Below are 25,982 nucleotides of genomic sequence, written 5' to 3' on the forward strand. Positions count from 1 at the left end.
TCCGGGCTGCTCCACACCCTGCCCAGTGCAGAGCCCCCGTCCTCAAGCAATCCTCCAACCCAAGCCTCCGAGTAGCCGGATTACAGGCGCACGCCACTACGCCCGGTATAGCCGTAACAAAATATATATATATATATATATATATATATATATATATATATATATATATATATATATATATATATATATATATATATATGTATATATATATATATATATATATATATATATATATATATATATATATATATATATATATATATATGGCATATATACTGTCGGACCCTGCTGTTTGCGGATTCGCCATTCATGGTTTGTAAAATGTGACCTGCTTCTACATTCGCAGCCCAGTGCTTTGCGTATTTGTGGGGTTTTTTATTCTTATTTTTCCCTTTTCGTGGTTTTTCCATGTCTTCATGGGTTTTTTCATGATTTTTCACAGGCGTATTCACAGTTTCACAGGATTTTTGATTTTCCCTCATGAATCTCAAACCAAGGAAGAATCTATCCCCCCTTTTTCCATTCAAATAACATCCTGGCATTCGTGGATTCGACATTTGCAACATTTTACAGGAATGTATCCCCGGTGAGTAGCGGAGTCCAACAGTAGTAAACATAATACATGTCGTATTTATAAAATACTAATACTAGTACGTGCCCGTACACGTGCGTGGCTGTACGTGCAAAAAAAACCAAAAAAATAAAATAAAATAACTTTTAAACCGCGAACCAGAAACAACAACCACACAGGCTGTTCCTTCGCTCTCGTGTGCTCGTACGTGCAAAAAAAAAAAAAAAAAAAAAAATTTCAAACTACTACACAGGCCGTTCCTTCGCTCTTGTAAATGACTGGATTGGGGCATTGTGTTTATCCATAAATGCGCATAAGAAATCGAGAAATTATTAGAATAGAGTAAGTCATCACTATCCGGAAGTGGTGTGTGCCCGTACGGAATGTTCACATGCATTCCACGAATTATCGCTTGCATTGAAGTAATAACTGCTGTGATACTTACACACAGAGTTAATTAAATTTCACATTAAAATCAAGTTTACCTTCCTGTCTTTGCCTTGCCATTCGCTGCCATTGATCATTGCCACTCCTACGCCACGGTAACTAAGGCACCCTTTGCCCATCGTAACCGGCACAGCCCGTGACGTCATCGTCGGCCGGCCACGCACCGGCCTACGCAGAAACGTGTCTTGTCATTGGTTTGGTAAATGAATGGCCATAACTTGGGAAGCACTTGTCCGATTAATATCAAACCTTGAAAAGGCACATACTCCGGTCCCCAGCAATATCGCTGGCAAGTTTCAATTAGATCGGACCAGTGGTTGTCGAGAAACAGCGGTCACTCACACACACACACACACACACACACACACACACACACACACACACACACACACACACACACACACACACACACACACACACACACACACACACACACACACACACACACACACACACACACAGCTGGAATTATAGATAGATATAAAGTACATACTGAAGAGTACATGTTTCACACAAACTACACATAGCATATATTGCATAAATAAATCGTACACATAGAACATATAGTACACATAACACATACAGTACGCATAGTACACATAATACAAAAGTACACATAGTACATACAGCATATACTGTAAACATAAAAAATATAGAACATATAGCACACATATTGTTGTGGGCCGGGGGTCGGTGGCGATAAACGACCACGAGGTGGAGCAGTGGAGTCATCTCCCACCGAACACCTGGAATTTAGGTCCGAGAGTTCACGGGTCCCTTAGCGGACCGTGGTCGCCAATATTTTGACGGCATGGGGTAGGGTTAATTGCCTAATTTCAATATACCTAAATACCCACGTCGTCCAACTACCGGGGAAAACCACACCCTCGTCAGACCTTGGGCGGAACGGACCGTTTACCGAGCCCGATCCGGTTGTAAACCGAGCGGGGATTACCAAGATCGGTCGGTCCAAATGGCAACTTACCGGCCCAAACGGCCTTACTATTTCTCAATATGCACCTTGCTAGGCCAATGACAGAAAACACAAATAACGAACTGGAACATTCAACAGGGGTTTATTTATAACAATAACCGGGGAGGGGAAGCACACAAAGAGCAGAGTTATCACGAATAAAGAAATGTAATGTACAATGAACAAGGCACTTAATGATTCGACTTACAGACTGGGCCCACGGACACACACACACCCAAAAGAAACTGGACCCCGTGGGTATTTAGTCGGTAGAGCCGGGCCGGGGTACCTGTCGCGCCTCGTGCGGTCACACCGACCCAAACCACCACGGTGGGACTCGAACCCACGACCTTGTCGTTGTCAGCACCATGACCGCAGACCGCGCCGCAATCGCCACCAAGACTGCAGTCTGCTCAACCACGACCACAGACCATGCCGCAATCTCCACAAAGACTCCTGTCTGTCGTCCTCGTCTCTTTTTCTCTCTTGAGGTAGGAGGGGTTTCTTTCCTCGCCACTCGCCTCCTGATTGGACAAGGGGTTGTCGGACGACTCGTGGTCAGCCTCCCGATTGGCTGGGGCGTGCGTGTGGAGCTCGCCCTTCACTCATTGGCTGGAGGAAACGGTCCATGCCCTTCCTTGGAGCGGAGCCTCAATCCGAAGCGATGGAGGCTCCGCCCACGCCCTCAGCCAAAAACACGTGGGCAATGGCGACTGGGTCGAGCAAGGGACGGTGGCGTTGTTGTTGTTGTAGTTGTTGTCGTTGTAAAAACCGAACTAAAAATAACTCGTAGCATACACACGAAATTCCCATGAGACAGAAGGAGGGATTCTAACTATAAACACATACTTATCGAAATAACTAAGCTACGGGGACTCTGGCTGTTTGTGTGCACAATGTTTCCAAATCCGTAACAATATTACCTACAGTACACATAGTACATATCATACAATAGTACACATAGTATATATAGCATATATTGTAAACATAATAAATATAGTACATAGAGCACACATATTACATTTAGTATATGTCACACACATAGTACAAATAGAACATATGCAGTACTACATATAGTACACATTGTATATATAGCATATTATAGTACATATATGTAGAATATACATATAGCATATATAGTACATATAGTACATGGAGTATACATAGCATAGATAGTATAATAGCATACACAGTACATGTAGAACATTTAGCACATATAGAACACATCGTAAATATTAAACACATGGAACATAAAGAACACATAGCACATACAGAACACATCGTAAATATAGAACACATAATACATTTAGAACACATAGTACGTAGAAAACACATTTTACATTTAGAGTACATATAGAACACGTAATACATTTGGAGAACACAGTAAATATAGAACACACAATACATTTATAACGCATAGTACATAGAGAACATGTAATGCATTTGGAACACATGGTAAATATAGAACACACAAGGCTGGAGACAGTGATGGTTCACGAGCAATGTACACGGTTCGCCTTTTTATTTTTTGACCTTCGAGGGGACGCCACAGGCAAACTGGCGGGAATCAGGAAAAACGTAAATGATGAAAGTTGTAGTGCTCGAAGAGCACTACTTGCATACCAACTTTCATTCGAAACAGTTAAAAACCCAAGGAGGTCAATGCCCAATTTATTGATTTTTTTGACATTTTCTAAGTTCGTGACCTTGTGACCTTGACCTTGGGACGAAAATGAAAAATCGAGCTCCGTGGGGTTATGCAGGTGCCATTGGGCTAACCAAATACCGAAACTACTGCCAGATTCGACAAACCCCCTCGGAGAAGATGTAACTTGAAATCGGCTACCACCTAAAAACACGTTTTTTGGGCGTGGCTACGCCCATAATGGGCGCAGCACGCCCATTCTCAGGAAAACACAACTAGATCATGATATAAACCTCCCACCAAAATTTTATCAGGATCGGATCAAAACCCACGGAGCTATGCTCGGGACAGACAGACAGACAGACAGACAGACAGACAGACAGACAGACAGACAGACAGACAGACAGACACACACACATAATGAATATAGTGGTCACTTACTGACTCGTGAACCGATAGAACACAAAGTACAAAGAGAACACAAAGTACAGAGAGAACATGTCATACATTTGGAACACACAGTAAATATAGAACACACAAGTCTGAAGACGAGAATGGTTCACAAGCGGTATTTGACGATGTAGATTGTTTCAGAAGTCAAGGATGAGACAATGTGATAATGTTTGACCAAGTTATAAAAATGATCAACATGATGTGGTACGAGTGACAGGTTATGAGCTGCAAAATGTCGAAAACCCGGTTTCGTTCAACAACTTTCAAAATTTGACCTTTGCATTACCTTTAAAGGTCACAAAACAATGTTGTGGACATTAAAATAAGGAAACAGGATACGTGCTATCACGTATTGGAATTAGTTCGTCGAAGAAGATCAAAAACCCGGTTCGATTCCCACAACTTTGAAAGTTTGATCTTTGTGAACTTTAAAGGTCAAAGGTCAAGGATTATGACCTTTGGTGCAAAACTTCCTCTGGAACATTCCAGAAACAATATAACGTCATATAGGCTATATGGCATTTCGCACTCCTCGGATTATCCATACTTTGATGAAATCAGCGTAAAAACAAACTTGAAGAGGCCGCCACGGGCAAGGTGTTCGAGATAGAGCAAAATGATTTCAAGACTTTAGGTGGGGAATGACCTCAAGATTATGCATAAAAAATATTGTCATCCTCGCTCTCAAAGTTTTGGCAGTCGTATAATTTTTATATCAAAATTCGCAATTTTCTAAGTTTTTGACCTTGTGACCTTGACCTTGGGACGAAAATGAAAAAAAAAAAATCGAGCTCCATGGGGCTATGCAGGTGCCATTGGGCTAACCAAATACCGAAAACCCCTGCCAGATTCCTCAAACCCCCTTGGAGAAGATGTAACTTGAAATCGGCTACCCCCGAAAAACGCATGTTCTTTGGGCGTGGCTCCGCCCATAATGGCGCACCACGCCCATTCTCAGGTAAACAACTAGATCATGATATAAACCTCCCAACCAAATTTTATCAGGATCGGATCAAAACCCACAGAGCTATTCGCAGGACAGACACACTGACAGACACACCCATAACGAATATAGTGGTCACTTACTGACTCGTGAACCAATAATACATACAGAACACATATTGCAGTATGTATAAAACACATAGTACATATGCAACACATACACATAGTACATAGAGAACACATAGTACATGGAGAACACATCATACACATAGTACGTATAGAACACATAGTACATATATAACACATAATACATTCAGAACACAAAGTACATATTGTGTTGCGGGGCCGGACGTCGGCCGCGAGCATGACTATGAGATGGAGCTGCAGAGTCGGCTCGACCGATCTGAATCGGCTCGACCGATTCAGATCGTACTTCTTCGGAAAACTTCGGAAAAGTACGGGTCCCTTTTTGGACCGTGAAGGGTCAATATTTCTACCACGTGGTACAGGGTTATTCGCCAATTTTCAAAATACCAAGAGACCACGTGGCGATTTACTGAGTCTCCACACCCTCGACGGCACCCGTACGGAACAAGCTGCGCAACGTACTCGTTCCGTGTGCGATCTGAGCGGTTTGATCGCCGAGTTCCGTCGGTCCCGAATACCCTGTTACAACGGCACAACGGCCTGGCGAACTTTCCAACACGCAGCATGCTCAGTCAATGAAAGAATAGACACGAACGAGCTGAAACATTTAACAATCGGGGTGTTTATTCACATTTGGGGATGAGGGGAGCACATAAGGGCAGAGCAAAACCGAATATTACTAAGCACGTATGCAAGATATTGTTACGAATTCTGGCCCGCCTGGCGTGCGAACTGCCGCTTTCCACTAATAGTAGCAGCTCGCCCACCGGACGGCCAATTCAGTTGTGACCCTCCTTGGAACTACTGCCAGGAGCCAGTCACGGGTGGGGGTTTAACCTCACCACAACCCAGTCTGCATACTACCCGCGCGAAATAGGGTGAATCGCCAAATGTCGATATACCTAAATACCCGCGCGGGTAACCTACCGAGGGGTTGCACCACGCCGCAGGTCGGCTTAGGACACGAACCGCTTAAACGGTTAACCGATACAGGGATAACCGAGCGGTGTTACCGCCGACCTCGACGGTTCAGTGATTCTTCTTTACTCGGGTGTTCAAACCCCACTACCAATTATTCCACGAAGTAAGATGGCACTTTCAAAGGGGAAATAGGACACGACGAACGGGATACATTCAAACAAAGCACATTTATTTATACAGCACGTATGTACAGCCAAGGCAGTCATGCAATATACAGAAAAAGCATGGAAACAAAAGCAATACCACCGAATATGCTTATAGTGTGCAGTCACTTAAACAGGTTCTACTTAGGGACACGGCGCCACATCATTCACACAGAACAAAAGAAATCACCCCCTCATAGGCAAGGGGTAGACGGCGTTCATAAACCTTTATGGCCGTGGGCCGTGGATGACCGAATGGGCCCACGAGACCGACGCTGGTTACCTGCATCCTCGTGGTGCGACGGTCGGCGAGCTCTCTCCGGCACTCTCCTCTCGTGTGCGCAGGCTTGCTCGCCCGAGCTGGCAAAGCGGCGCCTCCCGCCCGTGTCCCAAGAAAAGAAGAAGCCCGAGGTCACAAACTAGCTGCTCAAAGGAGAAGAACCACCACGAACTGAACTGAACACGAGCTGCGAGCTCGACGAGCAGCCACCACAAACTGAACTGAACACGAGCTGCGCGAACCGCCAAGAGAAGAGAGCTCGACCCCGACCACCAAGAGAGTGAGAGAGAGCCCCCGCGTGCGGTCCGCCTTATATCGCGCGGGGCTCTGCCCTTCGCTCCTCCCCGTTTTCAGCTCCGCCTCCCTTCGAGAAGCTTCTCGAAAAGGGGTGTGCCCTCACTCCGACCGCCTCACACCCCGTGTCCACCAATCGCGAGCGAGCTCCTCGCCGCTTCTCGTGCCAGCCTTGGCGGCGCAAAAACGGCGGGAAAACTCGCGCGTCATCCCAGTTCTTTTCACTGGGCCTTCGCTCGACGTTTTTGCGGTGGAAAGGGTCGTAGCGTGCTCTGTCTGGCCAAAATAACGATAGCGAAAGAAAAACAGCTATCTCAAAGGGTCGCAGCCCGGTGAACACAAATAAATCCCTTTAAACAACGGTGGGGACCTATCTGCACATAAACTTAGCATCATAACTGAGCTGGGAACCTTTATAGTGTATTGCGAATTTCCACAGCCGTAACAGTATATACAACAAGAGCACTTATACAGTTCACTACTTACTCTACTGGCACCACAAACACACACACACACACACCCAAATAATCAGACCAATGGTCTTTATTAGGACCTGCAGCCCGGAGGACAGTCGGGCTGAAGACCAGATTCTGCCTCGGACCTGCCCACCTCGTGTGGTCTTTGAGTTGTTCGGACCGGGCACCAGCGAGAGTGAGCTAAATCCAACCACCGCGAGCCGCGATCAGCTTTCCGAGATCCGGCGGACTCCCTCGCACTCCGGAACACGCGCTGGTGAGACGAGGCACCGATCCTTCCTAGTCCGCTGCGTCGATTCCCCCAAAGAACCACCAACCAAGAAGAGCAAAAGAACCGAACCAGAACAGGGCGAAAAAGACCCACGAACAAGAACCAAGGAGGACTCAGAAGAAGAAGAACAACAACAACCAATATCTGTCTCTCTCTTCCCTTCTTATCCCTCTCGGGCGCGGCTCGCTTCCGGCATGACTCATTCGCCATCGGTGGGGCTGTCACAACCCATTTCTCGGAGTCCCCCACGCGAGCCGATTTATGTCCATATTAGGGCATGCAATTCAGTTGTTCAGCGTTGGGTGGGGGCTGTCGCAACCCATTTCTCAGAGTCGTTGTTATCGTTGGTGTTGGTTCGTTGGTGTTCTTAAATAAAAGAAAACCTGACTATTAAAATAACTTCACAGCGCATTTACATTTATTCACCCATTAGACTAGGGGATGGATTCTAACTAGAAAACATACTTATCGAAATAACTAAGCTATAGGAACCTGAATGTCTGTGTGCTCATGGCTTCCAGATTCGCAACAATAGAACACATAGTATGTATAAAACACATGGTACATTTAGAACACATAGTACATGTAGAACACATAGAACACATGGTATATGAAGAACACATCGTACATGTAGAACCCATAGTACATATAGAACACATAATACTGTACGTTTAGAACACATAGTATGTATAAAACACATGGTACATTTAGAACATATAGTACATGTAGAACACATAGAACAGCACTTACATGTAGAACACATAGTACGTATAGAACACATAGTACGTATAGAACACATAGTACGTATAGAACATGTAGAACACATAGAACAGCACTTACATGTAGAACACATAGTACGTATAGAACACATAGTACGTATAGAACACATAGTACGTATAGAACACATAGAACACATGATACATGTAGAACACATAGTACGTATAGAACACAATAAATATAGAACACAGTACATATAGAACACGTAGAACACATAATAAATATAGAACACTTTTTTTTTTTTTTTTTTTTTTTTTTTTTTTTTGTATACCTTGGTCGAGGCTCGTATGAGAGCTAACACACAACTCACAGCAAGGAGGCATGAGACAAGAGGGGCGGGAGTGGAAGGGACAAAACATTGGGGATACAGAACACATGGTGAACTGTGGAAGGGAGAGGGATGGGGATGGGACGGGGAACATGGCGAGGGGAAGATGGACATTAAAGGGACTTTCATGTAGGAAAGCAGGAGAATTGAAGGAAGTGGGCTTGGGTGGATTATCGGGGTAGAACACATCGAGGATTTGGATGTAGAACACATAAGAGGTGGTGGTGAACAGCTGTTTTGAAAGCCTGGAGGGAAGAATGGGAAAGAATAGAGTGAGGGAATGGGAAAGAAAGAAAGAATAGAGTAAAACACATAGTACGTATAGAACACATAATAAATATAGAACACATAGTACATGTAGAACACATGGAACACATAGTAAATATAGAACACATGGTACATGCAGAACACATCGTATGTATAGAACACATAGAACACATAATACATATAGACACATCTTAAATATAGAACACATAGTTCATCTAAAACACATAGTACATATAAAACACATTGGACATATAGAACACATAGTACGTACTGGTATAGAACACGCAGTACGTACTGGTATAGAACACATAGTACGTACTGGTATAGACCACATAGTACGCACTGGTATAGAACACAAATTACATATCGAACACATGGTATATATAGCATAGATAGTACATATGGAACACAAAGTACATGTCGCTGGGGAGGGGGATGCTCTCCTTCACAGATTTATTATCTGGACCCTCCAGGTCCCAACTTCACTTGAATCACACCGAGTTAGTATCAACAGCATTTGTGAATCTTTTGCTCGACACATCCAATGAAACACCTAGCCAGGAGGAGGCTCAGCGGTGTGAAAGAGTTCCAGTACATGCAGAACATCTTGCAATTACACCAACAGAGCTACTCATCCGTTACCTGTCAAATTCTGGAGGAACAGAGATGTGTTGACCCACAACTGAGTCGCGTTCCTGGCGAGGAGGCTGGAATTTGTATTTACTCCATGGAACTGTCATAAATGGCCTATTTTAGTGATTCTGTGGAAACCCTTCTTACAACCCTTTCCCGGTGGTACTTTATTGTTGTCCAGACGTTGCCTCATATCCACATGAAAATCATGCCAATAAGTCAAGGCATGAGAGACCCATGGTCAAGACCCTTGATTCCATGAAGCATAAATGAAACAGTCTTGATATTGTTCGATGAAGGCCATTCTGTGGCCAAAACGTGTTTCCGAAGTAACTCTAGAGAGTTTTTGATTTCATGCTTTGCTGGTGGATAGGACAATAGTCGATGAAATCCTGACTTGTATCGAATTAATTCCATAATCTCATCATGATTGAGGTAAAGACATCTACCGAGTGTATGAGTACTTGTATCCATTGAAAGTACCCTGGGACACGATATGAATTCCAGAGCTTTGTTCCAGTTATTGAAACACGTGGGGTTTTTTTGTCAATGTCCGCCTCGTGCTCTTGTTCGAATTAATGCCTAGTGTCCAAAATCCCACGGCTGTTCCCACGGTTGCCATCTGTGCTGTTCCCTACACTGTGCTTGCTAAATTATCCGTTGGTGCTCCACAAAATTACTACCCATAGAGCCAAGGATAGTTATAAGAGCGATGTGAGACGCCCCTCAACACTCCGGCCTACCCAATCCAGGCTCCAACGCAGAGCGTGGTTGCAATGTTCACATAATTGCTTTCACAAAATATCATCCTTACATCTGAACAGGACCGACTTGAACATGATAAGACCCTCATCACCATTTATGAGATGTTTTTCAAATGTCGCCTCACAATTCCACTGTTTTTTGTTAATTCTCCATCCCCTCTCCCCATCCCCAACCTCTCCCCTTCTCTCTTCCTCCGGCTTCCTGTGCCAACTCAGAGAGCTGTGGCCAAGCAGCCAAGTTGGCTCGTGAGAGTGGTGGTGGTGGTGGTGGTAGCACCGCCAGTGATGAATCAGACGAGGCCCAAATCAGGCTCCAACTCAAAAGAAAGCTCCAGAGAAACCGGACTTCTTTCACGCCAGAGCAGATTGAAGCTTTGGAGAAAGGTTTGAGAGTGGGATTGTGAACTCTGTAGCTGGTGGGTGGGGGGAGTGGATGGAAGTGAGACTGAGAGTGAATTCTGGAACTGGAGGGAAGGGGGCAGGGAGTGGGATTGTGCACTCAGCTCTGGAATATGGGGAGGGGGGGGAAGAGGGGGTATAACAGGATTGTAAATTCTGGAGATGGGAATGCAGTGTCAGATTGTGACCTATTGCTAATACACACCATGCAGTAATATTTTGGGAACAATGAATATTCATATTGACCAGGTATATATTTATAACAAACAAAGGTACCCAGCGTTGCCGGGAAACGTCGGGTACCTCCTTCCACGCCTTCCTCTCCCTCCTCCCACCCCTCCCTCCAGATTCCCACCTCCAACCTTTCCCTCCCTTCTCCAATCTCCAACCTTTCCCTCCCTCCTCCCATCTCCAACCTTTCCCTCCCTCCTCCCATCTCCAACCTTTCCCTCCCTCCTCCCATCTCCAACCTTTCCCTCCCTCCTCCCATCTCCAACCTTTCCTCCCTCCTCCCATCTCCAACCTTTCCCTCCCTCCTCCCATCTCCAACCTTTCCCTCCCTCCTCCCATCTCCAACCTTTCCCTCCCTCCTCCCATCTCCAACCTTTCCCTCCCTCCTCCCATCTCCAACCTTTCCCTCCCTCCTCCCATCTCCAACCTTTCCCTCCCTCCTCCCATCTCCAACCTTTCCCTCCCTCCTCCCATCTCCAACCTTTCCCTCCCTCCTCCCATCTCCAACCTTTCCCTCCCTCCTCCCATCTCCAACCTTTCCCTCCCTCCTCCCATCTCCAACCTTTCCCTCCCTCCTCCCATCTCCAACCTCCAACCTTTCCCTCCCTCCTCCCATCTCCAACCTCCAACCTTTCCCTCCCTCCTCCCACCTCCAACCTTTCCCTCTCTCCACCCGCAACGGTACCTGATATTTCCCGTGATCCAACGTACATGTATTGGATCACAATAATTAAGCACATATTTGGAAACAAACATTACCCGTCACTTCTTTGATGGGAATACGAAGAGAAGAGGGAGAGAGAAAGAAGGGGGAGAGAATGAGATAGCAGAGAGAGAGGGGGGAGGGGGAAGGAGAGAGAGAGGGGGGGGGAGGAGAGAGAGAGGGGGGGAGGAGAGAGGGGGAGGAGAGAGAGCGGTGGGGGAGGGGAGAGAGAGAGAGAGAGAGAGAGAGAGAGAGAGAGAGAGAGAGAGAGAGAGAGAGAGAGAGAGAGAGAGAGAGAGAGGATGTGGGATGAGAGAGAGGATAGGAGGGGAGGAGAGAGAGGGTGGAGGAGAGAGAGAGAGAGAGGGGGTGGAGGAGAGAGAGAGAGAGAGAGGGGGTGGAGGAGAGAGAGAGGGGTGGAGGAGAGAGAGAGAGAGAGGGAGGAGAGAGAGAGAGAGGGGGAGGAGAGAGAGAGGGGGAAGGAGAGAGAGAGGGGGAAGGAGAGAGAGAGAGAGAGGATGGGGGATAAGAGAGTGGATAGGAGGGGGAGGAGTGAGAGGATAGGAAGGGGAGGAGTGAGAGGATAGGATGGGGAGGTGAGAGTGGATAGGATAGGGAGGAGAGAGAGGATAGGATGGGGAGGAGAGAGAGGATAGGATGGGGAGGAGAGAGAGGATAGGATGGGGAGGAGAGAGAGGATAGGAGGGGGAGGAGAGAGAGGATAGGAGGGGGAGGAGAGAGAGGATAGGAGGGGAGGAGAGAGAGGATAGGAGGGGGAGGAGAGAGAGGATAGGAGGGGAGGAGAGAGAGAGGATAGGAGGGGGAGGAGAGAGAGAGGGGGGAAGGAGAGAGAGAGGGGGGAAGGAGAGAGAGAGAGAGAGGGGGAAGGAGAGAGAGAGAGAGGGGGAAGGAGAGAGAGAGAGAGAGGGGGGAGAGAGAGAGAGAGAGAGAGGGGGAGGAGAGAGAGAGAGAGAGGGGGGAGGAGAGAGAGGATAGGAGAAGAGAGAGAGAGAGAGAGGGGGGAGGAGAGAGAGAGAGAGAGGGGGGAGGAGAGAGAGGATAGGAGAAGAGAGAGAGAAGGGGTAGGGGGTTAAGAGGTAGCGAGGAAGGGAGGAGAGCAATGAAGGGGGCAAGGAGGAGGTGGGAGCGAGAAAAAGAGCGAGGAAGGGATGGTGGGGGAGTGAGGAGGGTGAGGGGAGTGTGAGGAGAAGGAGAGTGAAGAAGGGAGAGGGGAGGTGAGTGAGGAGGGGCAGCTTTGGATTGGGGGGTTAGGGGGATGCGAATAGGGGTTAGGAAGGGGGGAAAGGGAGGAAGAGGGGGGAGAGCGATGCATCACCACTCATTGCTATACACTCCGGGAGGGAAAGGGTGCGAAGAGGAAGGTGGAAGCGAAAGAAGGGGGAGAGAGGAGAGGAGCGAGGAAGAGGGGGGGACGAGGAAGGTGGGGGTGGGGGTGGGGTGGGGGACAACAACGCCTCAAAAATTGAGTGGAAATTTTTCAAAGAGTAAATATATTAATATATTATTACAATATTTTTCCAATTCTCTCTTGAATTTGAAGTTCACTTGTCCCGTTGTTTTACCAATTCTAATCCTCCCATTATATTGATTGTTATTTTAATTCGATCTTTAATTAGATTTATTTTGCCTTCCTAACTCCGGAGATTTTGACGTTCAATTCGTCCACATGATCCGATCCTCAAATCGGAAGACAAATTTCAATTAAAAACTTTTAAAATAAAATTTTTCCGTGAAAGTACATCGATTGTGGTGCCAAGGTAAGGCCTTTTTGAGCAGGCAAAAACAAATTGCGGATTAAAACCCCTGCGAGGTGGAGTGGGCTGACCAAGAATAAGCCTGTTTTTTCATGATGAGATGACTTGATAATCTTCAATGGTGTTCCCTTCGTATATATGCAAAGCTTCAGGCTGTTGGGTTTCATGGTTTTGGAGTTGTGGAGAAAACACACACACACACACACACACACACACACACACACACACACACACACACACACACACACACACACACACACACACACACACACACACACACACACACACACACACACACACACACACACACACGAAGTTTCATCCAAATCCATCCACAACTTTTTGAGATATCCTGTTCACAGACAGACAAACAAACAAACATACATACAAACAAACAAATGAAAAATTATTCATAGAGCGACAACTTGGCAAAACAGCACAAAGTAGAATGGCACTCGGTAGAGTGCATACCTGCCAGGTGGAATGGTACACCTTTTGTATCCCACTGATGGGCTGGATCCGAACCAAAATCCAATCCGCTTGTTCTTCTCACCCATTCAACTCATCCACCTTGTTTTGTCATTACTCATCCATAATTTTTTGAGATATAGTGATATATTTAGTTTTTAACCCTCTCAATTTTAGAAGTTAGGCCAGTGTTGACCTTTGATCTTAAAATTAATTAGTAGTTGAATTCAGCGACCTGACATGAAAATGCTCTTCAAATTTCAAGTTAATTGTATTAAAATTGAGAATTTTAGAAATTTGGCCTATGTTGACCTTTTTGCCGATGGTGACCATAAAAAATAATAGGTGGTTAAATTCAGTGACCTGATATGTAAATCCTTTTCAAATTTCAACTCAATCGGATGAAAATTGAGGATTTTGAAAATTTGGGCCAAATTGGCCTTTTTTTTTTAACCTTTTGGCCTATGTTTACCTGACAATTAATAGGTGGTTGATTTCAGTGACCTGATTTACACATGCTGTTCAAATTTCAAGTTGATTGGATTAAAATTGAGGATCTTAGAAATTCGGCCTATGTTGACCTTTTGGCCTATGTTTACCTCAAAATTAATAGGTGGTTGAATTTTAAGTCAATCGGGTGAAAATTGAGAGTTTTTAAAATTAGGCCTATGTTGACATTTGGTCTATTTTTACCTCAAAATTGATAGGTGGTTGAGTTAACGACTTCATATGCAAATGATCTTCAAATTTCAAGTCAATCGGATGAAAATTGAGGATTTTAGAAACAATTTAAAAAATTGGCCTATTTTGGGTTGACCTTATGGCCTATGTTGACCTTTTGAAATAAGATATCAAAAGTAATTGGTGGTTGAATTTTTGACCTGATATACAAATCCTGTTCAAATTTCAAGTCAATCAGATGAAATTTGAGGATTTTAGAAAATTTGGCTCAAATTGGCCGATTGGCTGATGTAGACCTTTTCGGTCGACCAAATTTTACGAAACTCCAATGCGGGACAGTTGAAAGGTCGGTGACATTAATCTCTGAAAGTTTTAGAATGGTCGGTTGAGTGGTTTGGGCTGGAGGCGAGCAGACAGACAAACACACAAACAAACAAACAAATGAAAAATCACTCACAGAGTGACAACTTGGCAAAACGGCACAAAGTAGAATGGCACTCGCGAGAGCACATACCTCTGCCAGGTGGAACGGTTAACCTTTTGTATCCCACTGATTGGCTGGATCTGAACTAAAATCCAATCCTCTTGTTCTTGTCACCAATTCAACTCATCCACCTTGTTTTGTCATAACTCATCCACAACTTTTTGAGATATTATAGTGATTTATTTTGTTTTTTGGTCCTCTCTATCAATTTTAGAGATTAGGCCTGTGTTGAACTTTTGACCTTAAAATGAATTGGTAGTTGAATTCAGCGACCTGACAAGGAAATGCTTTTCAAATTTCAAATCAATCTGATGAAAATTGAGGATTTCAGAAAATTTGGCCTAAATTGGCCAATGTCGACCTTTTGGCCGATGTTTACCTCAAAATTATTAGGTAGTTGAATTCAGTGACTTGATATGCAAATGCTCTTCAAATTTCAAGTTAATTGGATTAAAATTGAGGATTTTAGAAAATCTGGCCCAATTTGGTCTTTTGGCCGATGTTGATCTCAAAATTAATAAGTGGTTAAATTCATCGACCTGACATGCAAACGGTCTACAAATTTCAAGTCAATCTGATGAAAATTGACAATTTTAGGAACAATAAAAAAAAAAAAAAAAAAAATATAAAAACCGCCAATTTTGGGTTGACCTTATGGCCGATGTTGACATTTTGACCTAAGATAACCTCAAAGGTAATAGGTGGTTGAATTCACTGACCTGATGTTCCAATCCTGTTCAAATTGCAATTCAATCAGATGAAATTTGAGAATTTTAGAAAATTTGGCTCAAATTGGCCTATGTAGACCTTTTCGGTCGACCAAATTTTATGAAACTTCAATGCGGAGCCATCGCAGGGTTGGTGACATTAATCTATGAAAATTTCATAGTGATCAGTTGAGTGGTTTTGGCTGGAGGCGAGCGGACAGACAAACAAACAAACACACAAGCCAGTAGGCGACATGGGTGGTCGCTAGACTAAGGCGAATTTGAAATATGTAGATAAAAGAACATCAGATAGCATTTTTGCTGTTCGTTGTTCCATATAGGAACATGTCGAGCAACTGTCCATTCATCATTTGTGTTCGATTCCCTCACCCTACGTTAGGGAATCCCAACGCGAACTTTGGGGTGAAAGCATATAGTAATATAATTGCATACTAGTCATACAGTTTTTGACGGATCAGGCTGAAAATTTTTGACAAAGATGTTGATTATAGTGCGCATAAAAGTGCGGAAGCCGATTTTTGATTTTCGAAAAAAATATACATATAAATATTTTTCGGATTTTTTTCAAAAAATTCAAAGTCCTGTTGCTAGGCAACGGTGGCGTCCATAGCAACGGTGCTCAAAAGTATACAACTAGATCCTGGTATGAACCTACCAGTCAAGTTTCATCAAAATCGGTAGACTCCTCTGGCCTCCAGAGATGTCCATTACATACAAACAAACAGACGGATGTGCATGTGTGCAGTGTTGTTGGTGGGGGTCTCGTCAAGGGGTATTTTGTGGTTGATGTGTGTGTTTACCCAAGACTGTCTTTGCCCATTACCCCTCCCCTGGAAAGTAAAGAAAAGAAAAAAAATACAAAAAATAAAAATATAAATTTTTATTTTTGCATTTATCTTGATTTGATCTGTTGATAAATTGGTGTGGTGTTGGTGTGGCGCGGGCACGATGGGCCGAATGGCCTTCACGTGCGTCCAATTTCCTCATGTCCTTGTGTCCTAACCTTCTCGCCAATGGTACACTGAATCCTGTGGTGAGGCAGTTGCTCTGCAACAACTCGCCTTCTCTTCCTGGAAGGCAAATCCGACTGAAGGCAATCTCACATCATTCCACAGTGCCCGCAACAAGTGTGTGTCCACTCTCAGGAAAGCGAGAAAACAACATCTGTTCAATCTCAAGAATGAACTTTCAAACTTGTCTACCTCTTCTAAAGTCTGGTGGCACCATATTAAGTCTGTCTCTGGTATATGCTCCCCTTCCATTCCTTCCCTCTCTTCGAATGGCACCACAGCAGACTCCACTTGTTTGAAGGCCGAATGCCTCAATTCTATGTTTGCTTCCAAATCTTGGACATCTAACCCCTCAGCCTCGGTTCCCATCCTTCCCTGTCATCCCCAACTGCTCTTGAACTCTGTCTTTTGAAACTGAGAATGTGGAGAAGGTCTTTTCAATGCTTGACTCTGCTACTGGACCAGACGGCATCAGCTCACGTGACCTGTCAACCTGCTCTGCAAGTTTTGCACATCCTCCCTCTACTCTTTTCACACTGTTGCACTTCGTCATCTTTCATCTATTTGGAAATCCACCAACATTATTGCATAACATAACAAAAATGTGCAAAAACCGATCCCCTCAACTGCAGACCTATTAGCTTACTTCCAATCATCAGCAAGGCCATGGAATCCTTCATCACAGTTGATATGAAAAACTTCCTTTTCTCCAACAACCTCATCTCAGATCACCAATTTAGTTTCAGGTCTGGTCAATCCACCTTGAAAATGCTGCTTCTATTCACTCAACAATGGATGGAGGCCCTCAATGTCAGACACGAGTTCAGGGCCATCTCTCTGGACATATCTCGTCTGGCATCCTGCCTTGCTCTCCAAACTCTGCCTATGGCATTGAAGGTCGACTCCACACATGGATTACTGACTTCCTCTACACTCATAGCCAATGTGTGGCTCTCAACGGAATCCTTTCATCTCCATTCACTGCCCCGAGGCGGTGTTCTTTCCCAGTCCTATTCCTGATCTTCATCAATGATCTCTCTGAATCTCTGGGAAATCATCGTTATCTATTTGCTGAGGACTTCACCCTCTGCTGACATCCCTCATCCTTCAGACAGGTGGGCTGCAGCCTCTTCCCCCCTTCAGATCTTGAAAAACAATCACAAGCTGGTCAAACACTTGGAATATTTCTTTCAATTCTTACATATCTATATCTCTCTCTCACTCAGAAAGGACCGTCTGGCAACCCCACTTCCATTCCCCTGCCCCATGTACTTTCTGAACAATCCTCTTGAGGAGGTTCAGTCATTCAAAGTCTTGGGTCTCCCTATCAGCCATGATCTTTCTTGGACAAACAACATTTTCATGTTGGCCTCCAAAGCCAGCCACTGACTGGGCATCCTCCATTGTACAAAGTCCTTCCTTGGCATACCTGAACTCCTATCCACCAACAAGGCCTTCATCCGCAGCTTGATCGAGTACTTCTCTCCCCTTTGGGCTGGCACCCCTGCTTCACATCTTGCTGACCTTGACGCTGTGGAAAACAAGGCATTCAAGATCATTGGAATCTCCCACGATGGAGCTGAGTCTACGGGCCTATCACTTCACCATCACAGACAGGTCGGGGGTCTTTGTCTTCTACCACCTCCTTTCTGGTCTTGCACCCTCTGCTCTTTCCGTTCCTTGCCCCCCCCCCCCCAATCAGATTGCTGCAGGGCTCACACGGTCCACCATCAATCTCCTGATAAAACTACCTAAATCCAGTATCACTGCTCACCTGCATTTTGTTGTTCCTCTTTTGTCCCACCTGTGGAATCAACTTCCACATCCTCTTCAATCTCATTCTTCCTTCCAGGTCAAGACAGCTGTTCACCACCATCTCAGATCGTCCTTGATCCAAAACCATGATTTTTTCTATCCCCGTTAACCCCACCCAAATCCCTCCTAATTTTACAGCTTTTCCTCGGAGTTTCATTCTCCATGTTTGAGTATTTTGCGTCCTCTTTTTGTCTGTTACGTCTTGACCCATTCAGTGTACCAGCTCTTCCATGAGCCTCGACTGTGTATACAAATTTTTTTTTTTTTTTCGCTCAATGGTGAAGAATCACTTAAAAATATAAAAATTCTAGTCGTCGGATCCGTATCTCTATCTTCACCAAAATCTAATCAGTTCGTCCTTGTCACACACCAACCTCCTCCACCAAATTTCGTCCGAATCTTTTTGAGATGTACTGCTCATGGACAGGTGGTGGTGAAAACACAACATCTGTCCACCTTCAGTGGCGCAGGTAAAAAAAAAAGAGGAGAAAATGCATCATCAGCAAATAAACCGATAAACTGTGACATCATTGCCATTGGCACGTCAGTTATTGGATTGACCAATCATGTGAAAGGATGACTCTCCCAGAACAAGTGCAGAGCATGGAGTTTAGGAGAGCAAGAGAGTTCGATTCAGTGTGAATAGAAGATAATGTTAGTCGAGAACGTGTATCCAAAACACGACAAACCATAGATCCGTCCCGTTTTATCAATAATAGATTGAATATGTTTATACATCTCAAACTATCACACAATGTTAATAACCTGCCTTGGCCTCTCGTGTAAATACTTTTACCATATGTATGCACCACGATCGCATTTTTGGGTAATTGACTTTATTCACAGCCTTGTTTCCCCTCCATGCAGAGTTTGAGCGAACCCATTATCCAGACGTGTTTGCAAGAGAGAGGCTGGCATCTAAAATCGACCTTCCTGAAGCCAGAATCCAGGTACGTTTCACCGGCAAGCATCGCCTCGAGAGAACCCACTCCACCATACTCATTGTTAGAGGACTGGATTATAGTCACACACTTACGCTATTATTACATCCTCCACCTAAGGTGGACTGAAGTTGTGTTTTCACCCCCGTCTGTCTGTCTGTTTATGTCTGTGAACAGGATATCTCAAAAAGTTGAAGACCGATTCGGACGAAATTTCGTGGGTAGGTTGGGTGTGTGTTAAGGACGATTTGATTCGATTTTGGGGAAGATCCAGATACAGACACGAAAATGATTAAAGTGATGATTTACCCACACCATTGAGTGATGGGGCGAAAACGATACATTACACGATTCTTGGAGAAAAAGCCAGGGGCATAGAAAAAGCCTCTTCATATGGTATGCGCCATGTGGCAAAGTATCGAAAAAAAAAAGGGACCAGACAAAAAGGGACTTGTGGAAAATTCCAGACGATAGAAAAGATGGCACATTCCAAAAAATCTCGTGTGCATGCTGTACTACCCTTGTGGTCTTAGGAGGAACCAAGTAACGCTGTAGAAAAGTTCATATCAAGAGGCGCCAATTTTTAAAACAAATTCAATCACATACATGCACATTATCTCATGTGTTTTCGTTTTGAAGGTACACAAAAAAAAAAAAAAAAAAAAAAAAAAACTTTACGTAATGATGGGGTTTACCCTATTATGTAAGGCGCCCCTTTATATGAACTTTTCAGGAGCATTACTTGGTTCCTCCTAAGACCACAAGCTCAACATGAGGGTTCCTCTGTATTACGGACAGCATGGACACCAGATCTTTTGAATGTCCCATCTTTGCTGTCGGCTGGAATTTTCCACAAGCCATTGAATGTCCCCTCTTTTTGATAGTTTGCCACATGGCACACACCATGTAAAGGGGTATTTTTGATGCCCTTGGCATTTTTCCCAAAAATGGGATGGTTTCTCTGTATTACATACAGCCATACATGATGAAACCATACATGATGGTTTCATAATACAGCTCTGTATTACATACATAATACAGCATTTTCTCTGTATTACATTCCATGGTTCAGCCAGTTTTCTTCGAGAAATAGAACACCTGAAAAACTGATATTTTTTTTCCAAAGTTCACTTTTACGGTGTCCCTAATTTTTGCTTTGCCCCTAATTATGCGGCTGCGGGTTACTTCGAAGTCTCAACAAGTGTCCCTCGATTCATATTCAAGATTTCACAAACTTTCGTCGAACAGTTCATAAGTTATGAGCCCTCACATTTGACTATTTTACGACCGGAGTCGGAATTTTTCTATGTCCAAGTTTTTGGAGTTCACCTCTGAGAGAAAAAAAAAAAACTTTCAAAAAAGCAAAAACTATGGCAGCTCAGTGGCATTTGTTTCAAAAGCCATTAATTAGACGTATTGTCCGATGCATGTTCCGAGTTTCAGCACGTTTCAATATATGGCCTTTGATATATGAGTGCTAACACATTTCAGGCAGACAGACAAAGACAGACACCAAGGTTAATTTCGAGAGTTTTCGTTAAAAAAAGATCAAGGTTGTGAAAATAGAAGTTGCTGAAATTTGGAATGACGTCGATGTACAAAGGCTTTACTTCTGAAACTTGCATCCGATTTTGGCCAGTTGAAGCCGAGTAACTAATTGTCAGGCCCTGTGTTAAAGTTGCATACAGGGAAACTGTCCCATATAAAGGGAGTGGTGCTTTGCACCTCCCTTGATATCTCAAAAAAGTTGTGTGTGGATTCGAATGAAATTTGGTGGGCAGGTTGAGTGTTTGACAAGGACGAATTGATTCAGTTTTGGTGAAGATGCGAATCCGGATACGATCATTTTTTTAAGTCCAATTTCACTATTGAGAGATGGGGCCAAAAACGAGACACAGCATAATATTTCAAAACGTTGTGGTATCATCATAACAAAACTAGTTTCAAATGGCAGAACAAGCAACTATCAGAGAAATCCAATACTTTGGACTTTAATTCAGCCAAAGCATGTGCTTAAGTATGTCTAATCGACACGAGAGTAGAACTGAGAGTGTGTTGTCTAACCCTGATTATAATCTTGAAAGAAAAAAAATATATATATATACACACACACACACACACACACACACACACACACACACACACACACACACACACACACACACACACACACACACACACACACACACACACACACACACACACACACACACACACACACAGAAGTCTGGAGTGTACCCTCACATAGAGCTGGATGTGTGTAGTGTACCCTCACAAAGAGCTGGATGTGTGTAATGTACCCTCACACAGAGCTGGATGTGTGTAGTCTACCCTCATATAGAGCTAGATATGTGTAGTCTACCCTCATATAGAGCTAGATATGTGTAGTCTACCCTCATATAGAGCTAGATATGTGTAGTCTACCCTCATATAGAGCTAGATATGTGTAGTCTACCCTCATATAGAGCTAGATATGTGTAGTCTACCCTCATATAGAGCTAGATATGTGTAGTCTACCCTCATATAGAGCTAGATATGTGTAGTCTACCCTCATATAGAGCTAGATATGTGTAGTCTACCCTCATATAGAGCTAGATATGTGTAGTCTACCCTCATATAGAGTTAGATATGTGTAGTCTACCCTCATATAGAGTTAGATATGTGTAGTCTACCCTCATATAGAGCTAGATATGTGTAGTCTACCCTCATATAGAGCTGGATGTGTAATGTACCCTCGTATAGAGCTGGATGTGTGTAGTGTACCCTCAAATAGAGCTGGATATGTGGAGTGTACGCTCATATAGACCTGGATGTGTGTAATGTACCCATATAGAGCTGGTTGTATGTAGTATACCCTCAAATAGAGCTGGATTTGTGGAGTGTACGCTCATATAGACCTGGATGTGTGTAATGTACCTCCATATTGACCTGGATGTGTGTAATGTACCTCCATATTGACCTGGATGTGTGTAATGTACCTCCATATTGACCTGGATGTGTGTAGTGTACCTCCATATTGACCTGGATGTGTGTAATGTGCCTCCATATTGACCTGGATGTGTGTAATGTACCTCCATATTGACCTGGATGTGTGTAGTGTACCTCCATATTGACCTGGATGTGTGTAATGTACCTCCATATTGACCTGGATGTGTGTAGTGTACCTCCATATTGACCTGGATGTGTGTAGTGTACCTCCATATTGACCTGGATGTGTGTAGTGTACCTCCATATTGACCTGGATGTGTGTAGTGTACCTCCATATTGACCTGGATGTGTGTAGTGTACCTCCATATTGACCTGGATGTGTGTAATGTACCTCCATATTGACCTGGATGTGTGTAATGTACCTCCATATTGACCTGGATGTGTGTAATGTACCTCCATATTGACCTGGATGTGTGTAGTGTACCTCCATATTGACCTGGATGTGTGTAATGTACCTCCATATTGACCTGGATGTGTGTAATGTACCTCCATATTGACCTGGATGTGTGTAATGTACCTCCATATTGACCTGGATGTGTGTAGTGTACCTCCATATTGACCTGGATGTGTGTAATGTACCTCCATATTGACCTGGATGTGTGTAGTGTACCTCCATATTGACCTGGATGTGTGTAGTGTACCTCCATATTGACCTGGATGTGTGTAATGTACCTCCATATTGACCTGGATGTGTGTAATGTACCTCCATATTGACCTGGATGTGTGTAATGTACCTCCATATTGACCTGGATGTGTGTAGTATACCCTCATATAGAGATGAAACTGTATAGTGTACTGTCATATACAGGTAAAGCATGTAGTGAACTCTCATATCGAGATGAAAGTGTATAGTGTACTGTCATATACAGGTAAAGCATGTCGTGAACTCTTGTATCGAGATGAAAGAGTGTAGTGTACCCTCATATACAGGTAAAGCATGTAGTGAACTCTCATATCGAGATGAAGGTGTTGTCTACTATTCCACCCCATATTTTGATGAGTGACTCATGTACCCTTTATATAGAAAGTGTGTCATCACAAATGGCATCAGACAATAAGCACAACTCGGGGTCTCGGTCATGTAAATTGTCTGTGCTCGCTTGCAGATTCTGCAACCACGTGAGCGAAATGTCAACGAGGGCATTGTAATGTAATTAATAATTTTAGTGTCAGTTATTTTGTATTTTGAGATCGAAATTGCTCAAGCTTTTTGAGATCTGCCTCCTTAATTGTTAGTGACACCTTCATATATCAATATGTTTTGCAATGACGTCACTGCCCACCTTCCCTCCGCAAAGAGTATCCAACTGATAAGTTGTCTCGACTTAGCTCGGATCTCGACCCAACTACAAAGCATAGTATGCAAGTTTAAAAGAGATTGGAACAAACCTCTGCTATTCTATCATGTTTTCGTTCTCGAATTAGTTTAGTTTTTCTCTGAGTTTACATTTTAAATGTTAATGGTATCATGTATGAACATTCGTGGTACAAAGGTCATTTCCACTCAAAAAAACCGTTTATGTTTTCCCACGACGTCCTGACCCGAAAGCATGCAATGATAATCTCGCGTTATGTCCGTTGTGCTTCTACCTTTTTCCTTTCACAATGCCCGCTCCAGGTGTGGTTCTCAAACAGGCGGGCAAAATGGCGCCGCGAGGAAAAGCTAAGGAACCAGCGACGTCAGCCTGGCTCGGCGCCCAACCACATACCTATTAGCACTAACTTCAGCTCCACTGTGTACCAAGCATTACCTCAACCACCCCCACCTGGTAAAACCACCTAACACCATTTCACTAGAGACAGATGTAATCATCTTTCCTATGCTTCATTGTCTGTGTATCTTGGTCTCTGCCGACCCTTTTAAAAGGTCTCCATTTCGCTATTAAGCCAAGAGGTCTGTATCAACTGCTTGGTCTTGTTGATAAGGGCTTGAGTCCTGAAACACAGCATGTTAAATGGTGGGCCATCCCACACTGCCCAAACATCCAGCTAAAAATTTCAGCTGTACACGGTGTCCAAGGGAGCCATGTGCACGTTGCCCAAAGCGGAAGGTGTAGGTTCACAATAAATTTGATGGATACAAAGTCGAGGCTCGTGGAGGAGCTCGTGTGGGCCTGCTTATGGAGATTTCCCATAAGGAGTGAGCACGGTTTTTATAAATGTTGTTTACAGGCACAACAATGGTCGATAGTAGCTGGACGGCTCGTTGGTAAACAGATTATATACAAGTGCGCAATCTATCTCATTATAAACCATTATTTTCATTATGATACGATGGAATATTCAGGGGGTATTGGAAAGAACACTTTCCTCGGAAAGATTACCATCTGGAAAATTATTTCACCACAATCCCTCAGTTAGTCACCAGCACAACAATTGTGGATACCATTTGGACACATGGGCCTCACTTAAGTCATCCATCCCTTTTCTCTGCAGTTTTGGGAAGTATTATGATAACTGGAGTGAAGACTTAAAACTTAGGTTTTTATAGAAACCATCCTGAGGGCTGGCACGACACCCTGAACAAACCTACTAACTCCTGCGACAGTTGAGCATCTGGTCAGGCCGAGCCAGTCAGTTTCAGAAAGATTTGCGCTGGAACAGTTCCCCCCAGGCCGACCACACAAGGTGGGAATAATTATGATTGTTAAAAAGGAAGAGGAGAAAGCATCCTGATCACGCAGCACAAAGCGGTTATCTTATACCTACACACAGTAAAAAACAAAACAAAAAAACCTTCAACACAGAGTCTTAGAGATTTGAGATGGATGGCTGTGATTTAAACAAGTTTTATCTTTTGGTTTGCCCAATATCCTGTACAAACCTGTTTGGTATTATATAATTGGTTTAATAACAGGCATGGAAAACACAAAACATTACTTTTTTTAATCCAAACTGCAGCTTGAGAAAAGTGATGTGCAAAAGCAGCCACTTTGAAATTCGACCAAAAAGCTATTGGTTCGAGAAAAAAAGCTATTGAGATTCACTGGTTATATTTGATTGTGATTGGTTAGCAGTTTACCACATACACACCATGTTCAGAAAGTACTAAAATATAAAACTAGACGAGGAGAGGAAATACCTTATCATTTATCAATCTTGTTTAGAATAAAGCAACATGAAGGAATATACCGAAAGATTGTCAAGCAGCTAGATCTGGACCATCAAAAGCAGCTAGATCTGGACCATCAAGCAATTAGATGAAGATCATCAAGAAGTTAGAACTGGACCATGAAGCAGAAAAACCTGAACCATCAAGCAGCATTATCTTGACCATTAAGAAACTAGATTTGGACCATGAAGCATCATCTGGACCATCAAGGAGCTAGATCTGGACCATCGAGGAGCTAGATCTGGACCATTGAGG

General features: G+C 43.8%; 1 protein-coding gene across 5 annotated transcripts in view; it reads left to right on the forward strand.

The window, feature by feature from the left end:
* The window catches only part of LOC147025889 (paired box protein Pax-6-like), an 88,050-nt gene that overhangs the window by 55,793 nt on the left and 6,275 nt on the right, over positions 1–25,982 (forward strand). For all 5 annotated transcript variants that reach the window (XM_085883629.1, XM_085883631.1, XM_085883632.1 and 2 more), the window contains 3 exons: positions 10,609–10,776; positions 19,554–19,636; positions 24,234–24,384. In XM_085883629.1, coding sequence (XP_085739755.1) covers positions 10,609–10,776; positions 19,554–19,636; positions 24,234–24,384 — 402 coding nt within the window. The remainder of the gene's footprint in view (positions 1–10,608; positions 10,777–19,553; positions 19,637–24,233; positions 24,385–25,982) is intronic.

This window comes from Eptatretus burgeri, chromosome 5 (assembly GCF_056783735.1).
Source record: "Eptatretus burgeri isolate ZD-2024b chromosome 5, Ebu_testis_v1, whole genome shotgun sequence".
NCBI lineage: Eukaryota > Metazoa > Chordata > Myxini > Myxiniformes > Myxinidae > Eptatretus > Eptatretus burgeri.